Source organism: Microcebus murinus, chromosome 16, assembly GCF_040939455.1.
Source record: "Microcebus murinus isolate Inina chromosome 16, M.murinus_Inina_mat1.0, whole genome shotgun sequence".
Lineage (NCBI taxonomy): Eukaryota > Metazoa > Chordata > Mammalia > Primates > Cheirogaleidae > Microcebus > Microcebus murinus.
In genome coordinates, this window is record NC_134119.1 from 42,635,303 (window position 1) to 42,652,351 (window position 17,049).

At 46.6% G+C, this 17,049-nt stretch overlaps 1 protein-coding gene across 6 annotated transcripts in view; it reads left to right on the forward strand.

Annotated features, from left to right (window-relative positions):
* RIN2 (Ras and Rab interactor 2) overlaps nucleotides 1–17,049 on the forward strand; it is a 213,742-nt gene that overhangs the window by 103,353 nt on the left and 93,340 nt on the right. For 3 of the 6 annotated variants that reach the window (XM_076011169.1, XM_076011167.1, XM_076011168.1), the window contains one exon: nucleotides 9,621–9,713. In XM_076011169.1, coding sequence (XP_075867284.1) covers nucleotides 9,657–9,713 — 57 coding nt within the window. In that variant the 5' untranslated portion in view covers nucleotides 9,621–9,656. Of the gene's footprint in view, nucleotides 1–5,660; nucleotides 5,679–6,973; nucleotides 7,105–9,135; nucleotides 9,481–9,620; nucleotides 9,714–17,049 lie in introns of those variants that run through there. The other 3 variants (XM_076011171.1, XM_012757372.3, XM_076011170.1) reach the window with 3 other exon arrangements.

Sequence of the window (17,049 nt, forward strand, 5' to 3'; positions counted from 1 at the left end):
TGTCATTAACAGAAGAAGGAAGAGAGGACTTCAGAGGAACGGAATGTGAAGTGGAAAGTCAGCATTCGCAGCTAAATTTGAGAGAAAGCAACCAAAAATGAGTGCTGCTTGTGCTTTTTCATAGACAGATAAATTCTGAGTACAGAGAAGGAGGTAGGAAAGGAGGAAGAAGACTCAGCCTTGGTGGTGGTTCTATTTTATTGGAACCAGACAAAATAAATAGTTGCAATCCAGAAATAAAGCACACGTCTGCCGACTGAAAGATTTGACGTCTGTCTACTCTCTTTGTATAACCCGATGAAATAATATAGGGAGAAAATATAATTAAAAACAGGGAACAGGAGAAAAAAGGAAGTTCTCCTAAGAGAATAGGAGGTCTATGGAGAAACGCTTGGTTAAGATAGAAGTTTGCAGCTCTAGGGAAAGCCTCATATATTGGACAGGGGTGCCACCCAGCCTATGATGCTGTAACAGACAGGTAAAATGGGGATATATGAATAAAGGTCCTTCATAAATCAAAGTTCCATATACCCACTGGGTGACTGTCCCCAGAATGATGGGGCGTTAGCTCTGCTATGCCCAGACCCACCCACTAGAGTTAGGCCGGTGAGGACCATGAAGAGGTTCATTTGGTTCCACATTGAGGCAGATATAAACTATTTCTCCTGATTTCAACATCCCCTGCAGCCTTCTGGAGAAGAATAAGAAGATAAAATCTTCAGGAAGATTAAAGCATGAACTTCTAAGTTTGCCCTTTGCTGGAGATGGTATTACAGCTACCCAAGAAGAAGGAGGCCTTGTTTTACAAAGATGATCAGCTTCTGGGTGATTCTCAGGCATGATACCCACTTTTCTATTATCTGCGGCAACTGGAGGTCAATAGCAGCTGGTTGTGGCGGGGTCATAACGTTGCCCCAGCTCCAGAGAAAGTGCACACAGGGCGGCCGTGTCTCAGACACAAGGCAGAAGTTCTTTTCAATGCTTACTGGATGAGTTTTGACTTCCAAGATGAGGACTCTTGGATGGGGAAGGCATCTGGTTTAGGACTAAGGACAAGACTGGAGGAGTCCAAGATGGGAATTCCATAGTGAAGGGGCTATGGTGTATGAAGACAAAAATCTGTTTGATCAATCACATCTCTGATATAAAGTTTACCAGGCACAGAATTCATCCCTAAAAACTATTTTCCATAAAGTTAAAATTAAATGAATTTTAAATGAAAAAATAAAGACCCTCAATCCTCACACCATACACAAAATTTAATTTGAGCTAGATCATAGAACTATGTATAAAAGCTAAAGCTATAAAGCTTTTCAAATAAAACTATAAAGCCTTTAAAATAGCTTTAATTTCTTATATTACAAAGGAAGAGGCTGGGCATGGTGGCTCATGCCTGTAATCCTAGCATTCTGGGAGGCTAGGAAAGATGGATTGCTCAAGGTCAGGAGTTAGAGACCAGCCTGAGCAAGAACGAGACCCTGTCTCTACTAAAAATAGAAAGAAATGAATTGGCCAACTAATAAATATAGAAAAAATTAGCCAGACATGCTAGTGCATGCCTGTAGTCCCAGCTACACAGGAGGCTGAGGCAGAAGGACTGCTTGAGCCCAGGAGTTTGAGGTTGCTGTGAGCTAGGCTAACGCCACGGCACTCTAGCCCGGGCAAGAGAGTGAAGACTCTGTCTCAAAAAAAAAAAAAAAAAAAGGAAGAAAGGTATAAAATTAAAATAAAACTGAAAAAAGTCTTAGTTTCACCATACTGCATAAGAAAACTGACCAAAGAATTAAGATGGCTTTATGGAGTTTGCTACAGAAAATATTTTTTCCATGAAAATTATCAATATTGGTATAATACCAAATAAAATATTTGTGTTTATTAAACACGGATTTAAAATGTCCTTTGAGGTCACAAAGATCAGATTAACAGCATACAAAGATTTTTACAATAGTCCATAACTCTGTCCCATGCTTAGAAAAACTGAATGAATTGCATTTCATTCAAGTAAGGAACTTAAATTAAAAAGAGAGAGAGAGAAAAAAAAAATCAAAGCCTCCACTCACCTTTGCAATAGTGACAAAAGTGGTCTAAACATGGCTCTTGTCTGTCCTCCTCACCTTCAAATTGAAGCATCTTCCCTCCCATGGTCCAAAAGTCTCTCTCTCTCTCTCTATTTCATCTAAGAAATCCTTATCAAAGGAGACACGTACAAGTAGTCTTCTGATTTAATGGGCTTTTTCTTTATCAGCATGTGCTTAGTTTATTCCCAGATCTTTGAGCTAAACATCTAGTTAAGATGATGACGAGCGTCTTAAAGTCCTACCTGCCTCGGCCTGCCGAGGTGGCTCACGCCTGTAATCCTAGCACTCTGGGAGGTTGAGGCAGGTGAATTGCTCAAGGTCAGGAGTTCGAAACCAGCCTGAGCAAGAGCGAGACCCCGTCTCTACTATAAATAGAAAGAAATTAATTAGCCAACTAATATATACAGAAAAAAATTAGCCGGGCATGGTGGCTCATGCCTGTAGTCCCAGCTACTTGGGAGGCTGAGGCAGTAGGATCGCTTGAGCCCAGGAGTTTGAGGTTGCTGTCAGCTACGCTGTCGCCACGGCACTCACTCTAGCCTAGGCAACAAAGTGAGACTCTTGTCTCAAAATAAAAATGTCCTACCTGCCTCAGAGATCTCATGGTCTCCTTCTGAAGCGATTGTGGTCAAAGCGTAGTTAATGGAACAGAATATAAATCTGCCCAAACTTCTCAAGACTGTCAGTGGGCTGCACATTCTCCCTCCCCTGCCCCACCTCCGCCGGGCTCTCCTTCTGTGGGCTGAGAATATCTACTCCCCGTAAACGGAGCCGGCACATGGCTCCAGTTCCAGCTTTCAACATAAGCACCTATGCTGCGACTCGCAGCTGAAATTCTTGAGCAGCAGACTCTGTTTCATCTGAGCACAGCTGATGAATTACTAGCCTGGGTATTTGCTCATCCCTGGTCCCAACAGCTGAGGAGATGGGGGGGACACAGGCTGGGAGTCCCTCCCACCCACGCAGGGCGTATGCGTGAGGGAAGCAGACCTGTGGGTCCTGGTGAGCTGGAAGAGTCTACCTCTGCCTGAGGGGCACACAGAGTCAGCCAGCGGTGGCTGCTCTGCAGGGATAGCTCAGGGTGACCAGAGAAGTCTGACATCTACATATTATGCACGATGTCCTGATTTTGTAAAGTTGCCAGCTCTAGTCCTTCCCATATCCATGCGCACTTGGCACATCCATGCTTGGTGGCCTGATGGCCATCTGCCAACTTTGCCTGGGAGCTGTCGTTGGCCACTAGAGCCCATTCTGTCCATACAGGTGCTTGATAGAAGTTCTCGTGAACTAACATCCCCTGGGGACAGTTCTAAGCCAGTGACGGGGGGCAGTTGGTGGAGAAATACCCCAGCTCTCCCCTTCCTCTTTTGGGCAACTCCAAGCCATGGCCTTCACTGGTTTCCAGAGCTCCTCAGAGGGTTGAACTCCAGTAGCCCACAGTGGTAAAGTACCATGTGTCACTTGCCCTTCCTACCCTGGATCACATTCCCATTCCTCTACCAGTTTCACCTGAAGTCACCTCTACTGATATACTTGGACATGAATCCTTGCCTCGGGGTCTCTGGAGACAGTGAATTCAAACATTTTGAAAATGAATCACTTAATATCTTGTGTCTGCAGTGTGGACTTAATCCAAGAACCTCCAATTAAAAGCAGCCACCTACATAGACTCTTTTACCATCATGGACAGAGAGTCTTGGAAAAGAAAGCTCTTAAACTCAAGAGCTAACAGGTTAACAAGTAGACCCCACGGAAGTCCTAGAGTGTGTGGCTTCTCACAGGAGGCCTAGGATGCTTCCGCACTGTGTTGTGTGAAGTCACTGCACACGTGCGCAGTGTTTTGTGACCTCTTGTCACATGGAGCTTTTCGAGTGAGGAGGTTTAAAACTGCAGTTGACCCTTGAACAACATAGGCTTGAACTGTGTGGATCCACTTATACATGGATTTTTTTCAATAAATTTGTTGGAAGTTTTTTTCTTGGAGATTTGCGACAATTTGAAAAAAACTCTTGGAAAAAACATGCAGCCTAGGAATATTGAAAAAATTAAGGAAAAGCTATGTCATGAATGAATAAAATTGTGTTGATCTACTGTTTAGGAAGCCTTACCAATAACAGTAGGCTATAGCTTGTTATGTGTGGGGGAGTCAAAAGTTATACTTGGATTTTCTGCTGCCAGGGGCTTGGCAGGCCCCCTCCTCCCCACGTTGATCAAAAGTCGATTGTACGCATACTTGTCAATGACCCTGGAGGTAGCTACTCCCCCCTCCCTCCTGCCTCTCCGTGTTCCAGGTGGGCAGAGGCCACCAGCCCCAAGGCCTGAGCCACAGGTTCAGGAGAAACTGTCACTCAAGGAAGGAATAAGGGATGTCCACAGGAGTGGAGAAAAGAGATGCGTAAGAGGCTAGTTCTTGAATGGCCCAAGGGGAAAATGAAGGCGCTGGGTGGGAAGTGAGAGAGGCAGATTCCTATCCCAGAAAAGGACGATTTTCTAACAAGCAGAGTGGCCCACCTGTCACCCTTGCAAGGGGGGAAGGGGGCGGGGGGGGGGTGGAGGAGGCACACAGCCAGTGGCTACCTGGGCACTGGTGAAGGTTTCTACAGTGTGGACAAGGTGAGAGTTTCTGTGAGTCTGTGAACCAGGTTTCCAGGGAGGGAAGGGATGGCCCTCCACCAGAATTAGCCCCATTTCCAGGCCAATGCTATAAGTGGCATAAATGACAGTTTTACCCCCAGCACTTTGTTTAAAAAAAAAAAAATGGAATTTGGCCAGGTGCACTAACTCATGCCCGTAATTGTAGCACTCAGGGAGGCCGACGTGGGAGGATCGCTTGAGCTCAGAAGTTCGAGACCAGTCTGAGCAACAGTGAAACCCTGTCTCTACAAAATAATAGAAAAATCAGCCGGGCATGGTGGCGCATGAGTAGTCCCAGCTACTCGGGAGGTTGAGGCAGGAGGATCACTTTAGCCCAGGAGTTTGAAGCTGCTGTGAGCTAGGCTGACGCCACAGCACTCACTCTAGCCTGGGCAACAGAGCAAGACTCTGCTCAAAAAAAAAAAAAAACAGGAATTTATTTTATTTCCTCACTCACTCTTAGGAATATTGAGGTACTGAGCCTCATTCCTCCAAATTCTATTTTAAAAAACAAGGAGTACAGGGGCTGAAAATACAGTTCTTTGCATCTGACTTCTTTTTCAAAAATTAATTTGTCTTTTCAGTGCAAAGTTTTCATGATTTTGAAACTGTTAAAAAAAATTTGACTATTGAGTGGGGGAAAACCAGTGTCAGATACTGACACAAGATGCTTTAATTTTTTTTTTTTTTAATCACATACCTTGAATTGTCCAGCCAGAGCCTGGAATAACGTTTTTCTGTCCAACTTGTAAAATCTGTGGTAATACGAAGATAATTATGGAAATATTCAGAAACCTTCCCTGGATCCAGACACGGAGCCGCCGCCACTTGCTTGAATCTCTCTTAGGAAAGACGAAAAGCATTAAAAAGAAAGAAGACCTGTCGCTGTGGGAGCAGGCTAAGGAACCAGGCAAAAACGTGAAGTGCATTTCTCAGATTTGGACTTGACCTGACAGGTCCCCTGGGGTGAGTCACTTTCTCCTACTTGGGTCAATTTGGCTGTAAAATAATTATAATAACGAGGTCTTGTTTACCAAGACTGAAGTCCATGTTGTCTTGCTTCATTCAACTGCTAAAAAGAAAAACTAAAGGAAGTGATTAGAAAGCTTTTGTAGCCAACTCTCACGCAGTTTGAGATTGAAAACCCACAGCTTGAATACACCAAGAGTCTTTTAAATCGGACTTGTGAGTGGTGGATTCCAATATAATTGAAATTGCTGCTTCTCTTGTGGGTTTGCACTTGTGACCTAAAGCAAATAAAATAGGAAGGGGGGAACAAGGGATTGGGGTGAGGTTGGTCAAAATATTCAAACTTCCAGTTAGACAGGAGGGATGAGTCCAAGAGATCTGCTGTGTAACATGGTGACTGTAGTTAGTAACAATGTATTGTATATTTGAAAATTGCTAAGAGGGTAGATTTCAAATGTTCTCACCACAAATGAATGACAAGTGTGTGAGGCAATGCATGTATTAATTAGTTTGATTTGCCATTCCACAATGTACATATATTTCAAAACACCACAATATATACGGTTTTCAGTTGTCAATCCAAATAATAAAATAAAACAGGAAGGATATGGTTTGGCTAAATAAATTAAAAGAAGAGAAGGAGAGGGAAGGAGAGAGGAGGGGAGGGAAGAGGAGGGGAAGGAAGGGAAGGGGAGGGGAAGGGAACAAGCCCCTCTCTGAATATATCTCAGACCCTTTATCTTGCCAAGATCTGGCCCGTGCCCAGGCAGAGCGAACGCTGAAAGAATGCCAGTGACTCAACCCAGCTCCGTTGAGCAGTCAACTGGAAATTGGGGACTCTGTGTGTCAATCCCACTGGGCCAGCCCACAGCCAAGGTCCAGGTGGTGGCCTTGGCACCTGGCCTCAGTGGCTGCCAGTAGAATGGGCTGGAGAACCAGCCTTGAGCAGCGTTCCACAGGCAGCCGGTGCAGCCTGGAGCTCAGCCAGAGGACTCGGGAGTCCCTTCCATTTTTAAGGACAGACCTTCCTTCACCTCAACAGTCCGTCTCAGGGCCACGTGGAAAGCCACCGCTACATTTACTATAAAGCGACAGAGCCTGGTATTCCCGGGAGAGTGAGGAATAGTTACTTCTTTCCTTTGTCCTTTAGCCCGGGCTAGCCGACCAGCTCCGTTTACATTCTTTCAGTGGTGTTATTGAAAGCGCTTGGCAGCTCCAAAATGTTTGCAGTGTCCTTCGTTCCATTAGGGCTGTCTTTTTTTTTTTTTTTTTGCTAGCTTTTAGCTAGCATCTGGGAAGATCCACGGGACAGAGGCACTGGGCTTGTTTTTCAAGAATCTGCTTTATCCTTCGGGACAACCAGGAAAAGAGCTAGCTGCCACCGGTATAATTCTGGAGGAATTTCACAGCCTCTCAAGCCACGGTACCGTTTCGTTTCCTTCTCCAGCCAATTACTAGGGTGGTTTTAGGACGCAATTGCTGGGGTGACATCTGCCGGGAGGGATGGGGAACCGTGAGTGGAAAGGAAAAGTTATCATTTTAAATTGTACTTAATTGCTGTCAATATCGAGTCAAGGCATTAGAGGTTATGGTTTGGGAAGAAAACCATAGGTACGACAGGAAAGAACTTGAACCAGAACTTCTGTGGGGCTCTTAAAAGCTTTATTTTTAGAAATAATAATAAGCTACGCACTGTCTGCTCCAGCTGTTGGACAGTCCCCAGCATTTCATTCTGTGGGATGGTATGTACCTGCTGTGGCCCCCGGGGTGTGTTCCTGCCACCTGCTCTCATCTCTGCCTTGGAGCAGACTTATGAGGAAGGAGAGATGCCACCTGCATCTCTTGAAGAATCTGCCTGCCCGGCATGGAATCCAAAATGGATGGTGAATTGCGACTACTTGAGGTTAAAGTGCATGCGTGCGGTTTGCAGGCAGCTAATTAAAACGAACTATTCATAGTTCACTTCTGGAACCCAAGCTGCTCCACTGCTATAGGCAAAACCCTCTGCCTGCCCTGGCTCATCAGAAAGGGCTCGTGTATGGAAAACTTCGGAACAGAACAAAGAAACTTAGGTCTGGATGGGGAACGAAGTCTTGGCTCTCCTTTAGCAAATCCTGCACTGCCAGGCTAAGTCGAATTCCCTGCTGGGAAAACGTCTGAAAGAAAAGGAATTACAGACATCACAGACATCAGGCTTGGCTCAAAGCAGCGGACGCTTTTTCCTTCGTGTGCTTCTGGGTCTAAACAGGTCACCGTCTGCACTGCACGGTGTGAGCGCGGTGCCCGTTCTGCTCTCGGTTCTGAGCACGCCGCTGTGTTTTCCTTCTGGAGTTGTTCCAACCTGCGGCAGACTTAGCTCGTGAGGGATGAGCCCGAGGACCCGAACGTCCTCAGTCAGCAGAATCGCACGCTCCTTTCTCAGGAGGGGTTTGGAACGCTGGCCTTCGTCCCGGTGGGATCACAAGTGGAAGGAAAGGGAGGAAAGATGCCACTGAACCTTTAAAGTGACCGAGCCGTGGAGCAATGACTCAAATAGGTGAAGGTCCCGGAAGGAGGGACGGGAGTGCGCTGTGTCGTTGTTTTTTCCTAGATGAGATTCCACGAACGAATCATCACAGCTCTCTGCGTGTGCGAGCAGAGAGGCAAATTCGGAGCCAAAAGGAGCCTTTGTGCAAAAGTTGCTCCCCCCGCCCCCGCTCATGTGCACTTTTTGGGAATGGATTTGTGCTTTTTCACTTGTCCAAATATCCCTAATGCCACCCTAGATGTCCCTTTTGTGCCGCTGGCTCTCTGCCACCTGACTAATAATGAAATAATAGCCTTAGCAAACCTGCAGTGGCTGCCTGGGCTCTGGTGCCTCCCCCAGCTCACCCCTGCAGCTGGACTGCTTTTAATACTCCTTAATGGTGCCAGAGATGTTTTCACTTACTGTTTCTTTTACTGTCCTTCCACTGTGACGGTCATGCCTGGGGGAAGCTACGTCTTGTGTATGTTATGGCAAGAAGAGCTGGATGAGGAAGGGGAGGGTGGTTTTGGTTTTATTCTTGCTCCTGGGACAGCTTCACTGGGAAAGGAAGGGTTTGGAGACACTCCCCTTGATCCCCTCAATGCACGCAGGCTTGAGCCAGGTCCGCTGCCCGAGGTGTGTACGCATTTAACTTAGAAGGGTATGTTGAAGGCTTTGTGGCCCAGAGAGAAGGATTATTGGGTTTCGATGACCCAGCAGGGGAAATTCCAAGCTCGAATAGCCACAGTTATGATTCAGAACTGTGTTGTTACGCTGCCTTTACATTCTTCTCCACGTTCCAAAGTTCCCCCCCACCCCCTTGGATGATCGCAGAGCTGTTTACATGTTGTCCCCTTCCATGAACTGATCTCTGTAAACAGTGACACAGGATTTCATCCAAATAGTTCTGATTTCTAAGGAGAAAAATAGAGGGATTTCTTCCCAGTGCCCTTCTGTTGACCTTGCCTGGGGGAGAGGGCTAACAGAGCTCAGAATGACCTCACCCCCTTCCAACAGGACTTCCTGGGACATACAGGACTTCATTCTTTGGCCGTCCCTCTGTGATCAGCCGCATTCAGTCTATAAGCTTTCGGAGCAGATTATGGGGACATTTAATATTGGTCCCTTTTGGACTTCAGCGTGAGGTCAAGCAAACACACAAAGCAATCATTATGCTTCCCGCCGTCCTAAGCACCGCCGGCGACGTCAGCCTCAGAGGTGGGACTGGGGGCAGCGAGGTGGGGCGCCAATGAGGAACTGTGGCCTGGGCAGGAAATCAGGCTGAAAGGAGATGTAAGGGCTTGGTGGGAAATAAATGGCACTGTGTTGTTGACGGAAAAAATCTTGGCAGGACTGTTGTTGTGAGTGTTCTGTGGCTTAGAAAGGAATTTCCTACAGGCTGGACTAACCATTAAAAATGTCTCTACCTTCAGGAGCCCCCGGCGTGCAGTGGAGCCTCACCGGGGGAAATGTCAGCTTGGACCATGGGCGCCCGCAGTCTGGACAAGCGAGGAAGTTTCTTTAAGGTAAAAAGAAGCCTTGATGGGGATCTGGGCTTGCTCCCTTTGCCTGGCTGCCTGGGAGCTGCAGGCGCTGGGCGCTGCTGTCTGAGCCCCGCTAAGGGAGCTTGTCTGAGCCCAGCCTCTGCCTGCTAGCGCGCTTTCCAGCAGGTTGGAGGTTCTGTGATTTCGTACTTTGGTGCAGGCACAGGACTCAGGAGCAGGGAGACCGTGTAAGACACTGGGGCTTTTTTATCTGTGGACAGCTCAGCTTTTCCTTTCTCAGCTGCACAGTTTTATGGTGGAAGCTGCACTTTGCCTTCCAATAAATTAATGCTAAAGTCTCATGTGTTCTACCCCTTGATTATATGAATCACTTAAGCTCCAAAAAAAAAAAAAAAAAAAAACAAACAGATTCCTGGGCCTCACCCTAGCCTGATTAAATGTTATTTTCTGGTGTATTTTGTCCAATACCCCCAAAGGCTTTTGATGCTAAGGCAAGAGAGAAACAAAGCAGCTAGGTTAAAACTGTACTTTTCTGTATTCATATTGATGTTAATGGGATTACATTACTTTGCTTGCTCAATGAGACAAGATTTTAAATGGGTATTTTAGATACTGTGTGTATGCGTTTAATGAAGACTCCGTGGTCATTTCTAATGTGTACTTGGGAATTAATTCTCTTCTTGTGGCTTTTGACTTCATTTCCTTTTACTCACCCTCAAGTTAATGCATCCTCATTGTAGAAAATTTGGAAAATATGGAATCATGTGATAAAGGTGGTAAAATGTGTGTTTGAAATCTGTCCCCGGCAGGTGTTTTGATACCAGTTCTTATCCCCTGGGGACGAACACTAAAGGCACTTGATTGCTTTATTGCTGGGGAAAAGTAACCATGTTTAATCATTACGTCAACCCTATGGATTGCATGTATTTATTAACTTTTATTTACATGTCTCCTGTTTCCAAGAGACCAAAACTGATTATGGTCAACCATCGACTCTATAAAAATCTGTCAGAAGAAACCTGTTGATAAAGCAAAGCTAAATTCATTAAACCTACTCAATAAAGTAAGCGAGAGCAGCACCAGCTCACGGTCTTATCAGTGCCTAAGCGAGGGGAGGTTTCGAGGCATGGTTATAGGTTTTGGGGGTCTAGGCCCAAGTCCTTCAAGCTGCATTTTTCAAGCTGGAGAACTGAACGGACTTCAGTGAAGTGTGTTACATGATAGCTTGGGATTGGTGGATACAGCAAGACTAGGGTCTTGGAGTGAGTCTTGACAAGTAAATCATTGTTTGATAAGTGGATTGTTTTCCCAGGTGAGCATACTGTTTGCCAGGACCAATTTTTTTGGAGGTTATTTCCTGCAGCAAGCCGTGAAGTTATTTACTGGTGTAAGGGCTTAACTTAACTTTCTGGGCAAGTACATCCTGGAAGAAAGAGTTAAGTTGTGTTGACACAGATGGTCTCAATTCTCAGTCCTAATAGTTAAGCTATGTGGACATAAGTAGTCTCAATTCTCAGCTGATTTACTCAATTTTAATCAGACCTGTACAACCTCCACCCCCAGGAGGCAGGCGAGAGGTGGGGAGCACCTCAAGTCTCCTGTAGACCAAGAGCCAAACCCACCAGCTCTTCCGACTCCCACCCGCTAGGTTCCTGGGTTGCTCTTATGTTGAGATATTTATCTCCCCCTGGTAGAAGGGATGATCACAAACCCTTCCTTAACCCAAAACACCGCCTAAATCAGCTTAAATATCGGCTAGTCCATAATTACCACCTTACGATGCTCGGCAAGCAGAGTGGTGTTTGCATCTTCCATAGTATTTAGATGTTAAAGTCAAAGCAAAAGAAGAAAATTTTAGTCAAAATTACCTTCGAAAATTCGTAAGGAAGGTGCCCTGTCAGACCCAATGCACTACCTATCGTGAAGTCCGTTGTAGCCAGTTTTTTCTGCAGTTCTGGGAAAATCATGTTTGTTTTCATTGTAATTTTCAGTGGGAAAGCAGGCAAAGGAGCTGACTTGTATTTCTGGCCTGTGCTCCGTGAAAGCATCCTTCAGGCTAGAGGTGAGGGGCCTGCCTGAACCTGCCGAGGGCGAGTCCTACTTTATAACCCCTCCTGAGTCAAATAGTCTTCAGGACAATGTTGGCAAAAAGGCCTGCACTGTTTAACTGGTTGTCTGTATGTGTGTGTGTGTATACCTTTTTTGCCGAGCTTAAATTGTTTAATTTATTGAAGTTAGATGTTTCATGTAAATGATATAATTATCATGATTCCCCGAAAATAAGACCTACCCATAACATAAGCCCTGGCAGGATTTCTAAGAATTTGCACAATAGAAGCCCTACCCCGAAAATAAGACCTAGTGATGGGCGTGGCTATGCAGCAGATCTGCACAACCCATGCATTTCGTCGCGGAGCGGGAAAGAAGACGAGCAGCCCTTCTCATCTGCCCCATCGTGACAGCTACCATTCCAGAGGTGACCAGAAAGGTGCGGGCAGCCCCACCAACAAGGTCGGCTCCCCCTGTCAGGTCCCGGCCATCCTGTGCGTGCTGCAAGCTGAGGCTTTGAGGGGAAAACAACACATCCCTGAAAATAAGCCCTAGGTTGTCTTCTTGAGGAAAAATAAATATAAGATCCTGTCTTATTTTTAGGGAAACACGGTACTTTATACTTTCTTTCTTTCCTCGTTTTTATAGACAGTTTGATTCTTTGCTACGACTATTTCATAGTCACCAGAGTTAGGCGTGTAGTTATCTGCAAGGATGAGGTCAACTGCCCTTTGGACGTTTAGTACTGACTCTTTGGAAGTTCATTTTTAACAAGCTGGAGGAGAGTTCAGTGCTGAGATGGTTTGTCACTCAGCCCCTCCAGGGACCCACTGTCCCTGCTTTATTTTGACTCACATCTTTTCAGCACCTGTGATCAGCCAAGCCCTGTACTCAGCCAGGGAGAGGGAAAAAAAAAAAAAAAAAAAACAGAAGCCACACCTGACCTCATGGAACTTTTAGTCTGGTAGCAAAGAAAGATATTAATCAGACAACGACAACACCAAACACATAATTGTAAGTTCCGAAAGGAAATAGTGCTTCATGTGAGAAGTAAAAAGGGCTCTGAGAACGTATGACCTAACCTGGGGTTCCAGAGAACTCTTTTCTGAGGAAATGGCCTTTGGCTGGAGAGCTGAGGTTGGCACCAGACTGTCTAGGAGGGGGCGGGTGGAGCTCAGTTTCGAAGTGACCCTCCTGCTACCGTGGTGCGTTTCTCACCGACGTCAGTATTGCCCTATAACTGGATGGGATCATGTCATAAAGCACGGGGATTCTTGGGTGCATTCTTGGCTCACAGCTGAATTCCACACGTGTAGTGTCCCTTTCTTGGCTGTTAGTGCTCACGTGATTTTGTGTAAAGCACAGATAATTGAAAGGCCGTCACTGGACCGCTTTTTCCTTGTTATCCTCCCCCATCCAGTTTGTGTTTCTAAACCTCAGTTGCTGACCATGAGTAGGAAGCCTTGATTTGTGGTTTCCCATCTGTCCTGGCTCACGAAAATGACTCAGATACCTCGGAGGACAGCAGGCGTGAGGGTAACGCACGGATCGTCTGAGGGTTCTGGGATAACTGAGCATGCCCCGTGGTTCTTGTTCACCTGGAATCACATCCTGGAGGCTCTGGCCATGTGCACCCTTTGCTGGACAAATACATTTTCCACAGCCTTTTGCAGCACGGTTGTTCATTTTCCACAACCATCTGTGAAAAATGATGTCTTCCTGCTCTACAAAACACACGGCAGGGGCAGGGGGTTGATGCCCTAGGCAAGGCAGCCAGAGCTTTCTGTTTTTGAGTCATAGAAGTGAACACCTATTGCTATTAGATTTCAAAGGCGTGTTGAATGAAAGAGTTTGTGTAAGAAAGACATCATGTGGGCTGGAGAAGTTCTAGGCGGTCCTGAGTTCGGGACAGGGATGTTCAAAGCCATCCTTGATCCCTCCTTTTCCTGCATCCCACCGCTTCCCCAAGGCACCCTTCCCTCCCCCCGCCCCACCATCCCTATGCTGACAACTCCTCCTCGTGTCTCCAAAATCCATGCCCATCTTCCCTCTCCTGTGTCCACCTTCCTACTTAGGTTCTCATTCTTTCATTTGTGTGTTCATAGTCCATCTACACCACCACCAAATGTGTGTGTGTGTGTGTGTGTGTGTGTGGGTGGGTGTGTGTGTGTGTGTGTTTTCTCCCAAACCATTCCATCCATCCACGCCAACCTGCTGGAAGACTCTGGGTCTTGCTGGGCACAGGACCAAGTCTGCGCTCTTCATGTCGTTCGGGGACTTGCAGGCTGTGCTTCCATCTTCCCGCCAGCAGCACCAAGGGTCCGCTCCAGGGATCCAATCCCACCGATCCCTGGCCCCCAGGCTTTGCCCACCACCTCCCCTCTTTCCCCCTCCTCCTCTCCCCATCGGCCCCCAACTGTCCTTCCAGGCAGGACAGACGCACTTCACCCACTAACAGTGGCACTCTCGTGGGCTGAGCTGGTATCTGCCTTTACTTTTGTCTGAAGAGAAAATTGTGGTAGACGCGTTACTTATGAAGGCCCAGCTGTGGTCCGATGTAGCACCCGGAAATAAAACAGCAATCCATAACTCATAGCTCCCCCGTGAGGAACCCGTTCTTCCCTTTTGTCACCACACAGCCCTGACCCTGAAAGGGATCCTCTTATAGTAAAGAATGAGGCCAGAAGGGGACGAGTGTGACAATTCTAATTCTTACAGGACCTGCCTTTGGGCTTCCGGGGCCGGCCTGCCCTCCCCGGCCTCAGCAAGTGTGCGGGGCTCCCTCCCCTGGGTGGCTGCCAGCCTCTGGGACAGGGTGTGAGTTGGTCTTCACTGACCGAGAAAAAAATGTGTTTTAACTACTGGGACATTAGTCCCCTGTGCCTCAAAACCACTCAGGCTGTGGAGAGATGCCCGAACCTGGGCTCACAAACCAGCTGGGGTTGTTCGCGGGCCCAGCCCGGCAGCGGAGGTTCAATTTGAGAGACCCTCTCTGTCACGTCTCACAGCTTGGAATGAGGTGCCTCCTGCTTGTCTTTCAGAAGCAGAAAGCCTGTCATTCTAACTTGTGGCTGTCACCAGGACATCCAACAGTCAGAGGTGAATTGGATGGAGGCTATTTCCCCATGGTAACAGTTTTTCAAATGTCTTTGCATTGTAAGCAGAAAACTACTTCCACAACCAAATCTGGGGCTGGATTATCGATGGCTATGTAACTAAGTACCCTAAACCTTGGTGGCTTCAAACAGAAAACTTTTATACCTCATATTTTTTGTGTGTCAGAAATCTGGGTGCAGTTTAGCTGAGAGCCTCAAGCTCAAGGTCCCTGTGAGATTTGGGCTGAGTTGTCAGTCAGAGCCACGGTCTCAGCTGAAGACTTGGCTGGTGCGGTGGGGAATCCCCTCACAAACTTTACTTCCCCCTCCCCGCCCGCCCCGATGTTTCAGATGGATACCCCTCACACACTTGCTTGGCAGGTCTTCCGGTCCATTGCCACGTGGTCTCTCCACAGGGCTGGCCTCAGGACACGACAGTCAGGTCCTCCCAGGGCAGGCGATCCAGGAGAGAGCAAGAGGGATGGGAGCCACAGTCTTTTTATAACCCAATCTTGAGGTGATGGCCCATCACTTCTGCCATACTCTATTCATTAGAAGCCAGTCAGTAAGCCCAGCTCTCAAGAGCGATTACTCAAGGGTGTGAATACAGGAACACCTGTTCCTTGGTGTTCATTGGGGACATCTTGGAGATCACAACATAGAAAAACAGCTCAGTCACAAAAATCTAAAGGGCCAAACAGGGATGAAGGGAGCGAGTGGGCCTGGTGTTGGACAGGTGGGACTGGCAGGAATTGTAACAGACCTGGATAATATAAACCCCTTTTAGGAGGGAAAGCTGCCACCTCAGTTCTAGCCGATTGTTGTCTTCCAAGAATGAATGTCGGCCCTCTGGTTTTCTCAAGAGAGGCCAGAAATCCAGATTTATGTGTAAAATAATCCAAATCTAACACATTGAATGCCATACAAAAAACACCCAGAAAATTTTCCTTGGGGCCAGTGTTTTATTATGAAAATAGAATAAAAACTTCAAGTGCTATATTTTACTATGAAAATAGAATAAAAACTTTGAGTGTAATTTACAGGTAAAGATAAATAGAAAAATGAAATTAATTGACTTATATTCATTTAATCCATGTTTTTAGAATTAATTATAACAATAAGAACATCAACAAGTAAGGTTTTACGTATGCTTCACACAGCCCTGGGATCAAAACTAGAGTGAGTTAAACACAACTCTCATGGCAATTAATGTGTTAAAAAGCACTGTGAGTGGTCAGGCACGGTGGCTCACACCTGTAATCCCAGCAGTTTGGGAAACGGAGGCAAGAGGATCACTTGAGTCCAGGAGTTCAAGACTAGCCTGGGAAGCACAGTGAGACCCTGTCTCTACAAAAAAAATTTTTAAAGAATTAGCCAGGCATGGTGGCCCACACCTGTAGTCCCAGCTTCTCAGGAGGCTGAGGTAGGATGATTGCTTGAGCCCAGAGGTTCCAGGCTGCAGTGAGCTATAATGATGCTACTATGCTCCAGACAGAGCAAGATTCTATCTCAAAAAATAAAAAAGAAAAAAAAAAAAAAGAAAAAGGCACTGTAAGTACCAAGAAAATGCTTCTGAAGGCTGACTCTGACCCATGAGTGTCAGTTTGGACTCACAACTAGTTAATGGCTTGGAAGAGGAGATCAGCTGGGTGGGAAGTCCAGCCTCCTAATACTTCCTGCCGCCCAGGAGGCTCTTGGGGGTACACACAGGAGGCTGAAGCCTCAGCTTCTGTTCCTCTTGGGGGCCTCATGTTCAGCAGTATAAGGGGGTGGGGAGGTTACATAGGCAGAGCCCAGGAGTTCCAGCCAAGCCTGAGAGACAGGATTATCCATGAATGGGCTGTGGGAATATAGGGCAAGGGGGAGCAAGTTTCTCTGGGTTTAGTTCCATGCCTTGGGCCAGCCCAACGTCCTGGGGTGTGCGGGTTACATAACCAACCTTAAGTTGTAGAGGCTCCATGTCCTATTTTGGGGACTAGCTCTCACCTTTAGCTAGTGGGGTACCTAGAGCCCACTGTCCCAGATGGGGACATGGGAAGATATCATGGGAAGAACCAGTATACGATGCAGAATCTTCTTCCTCTTCTCTCTCACCTTCTAAAAAGGAGATGGGCTATCTAGACCTCTCTCTCACCTGCCTGTAATTCCAACTGGATATTCATGTTGGGGTTTTTTGTTGTTGTTGTTTCTAAGGTTATTTGTTTCTTCTTCTT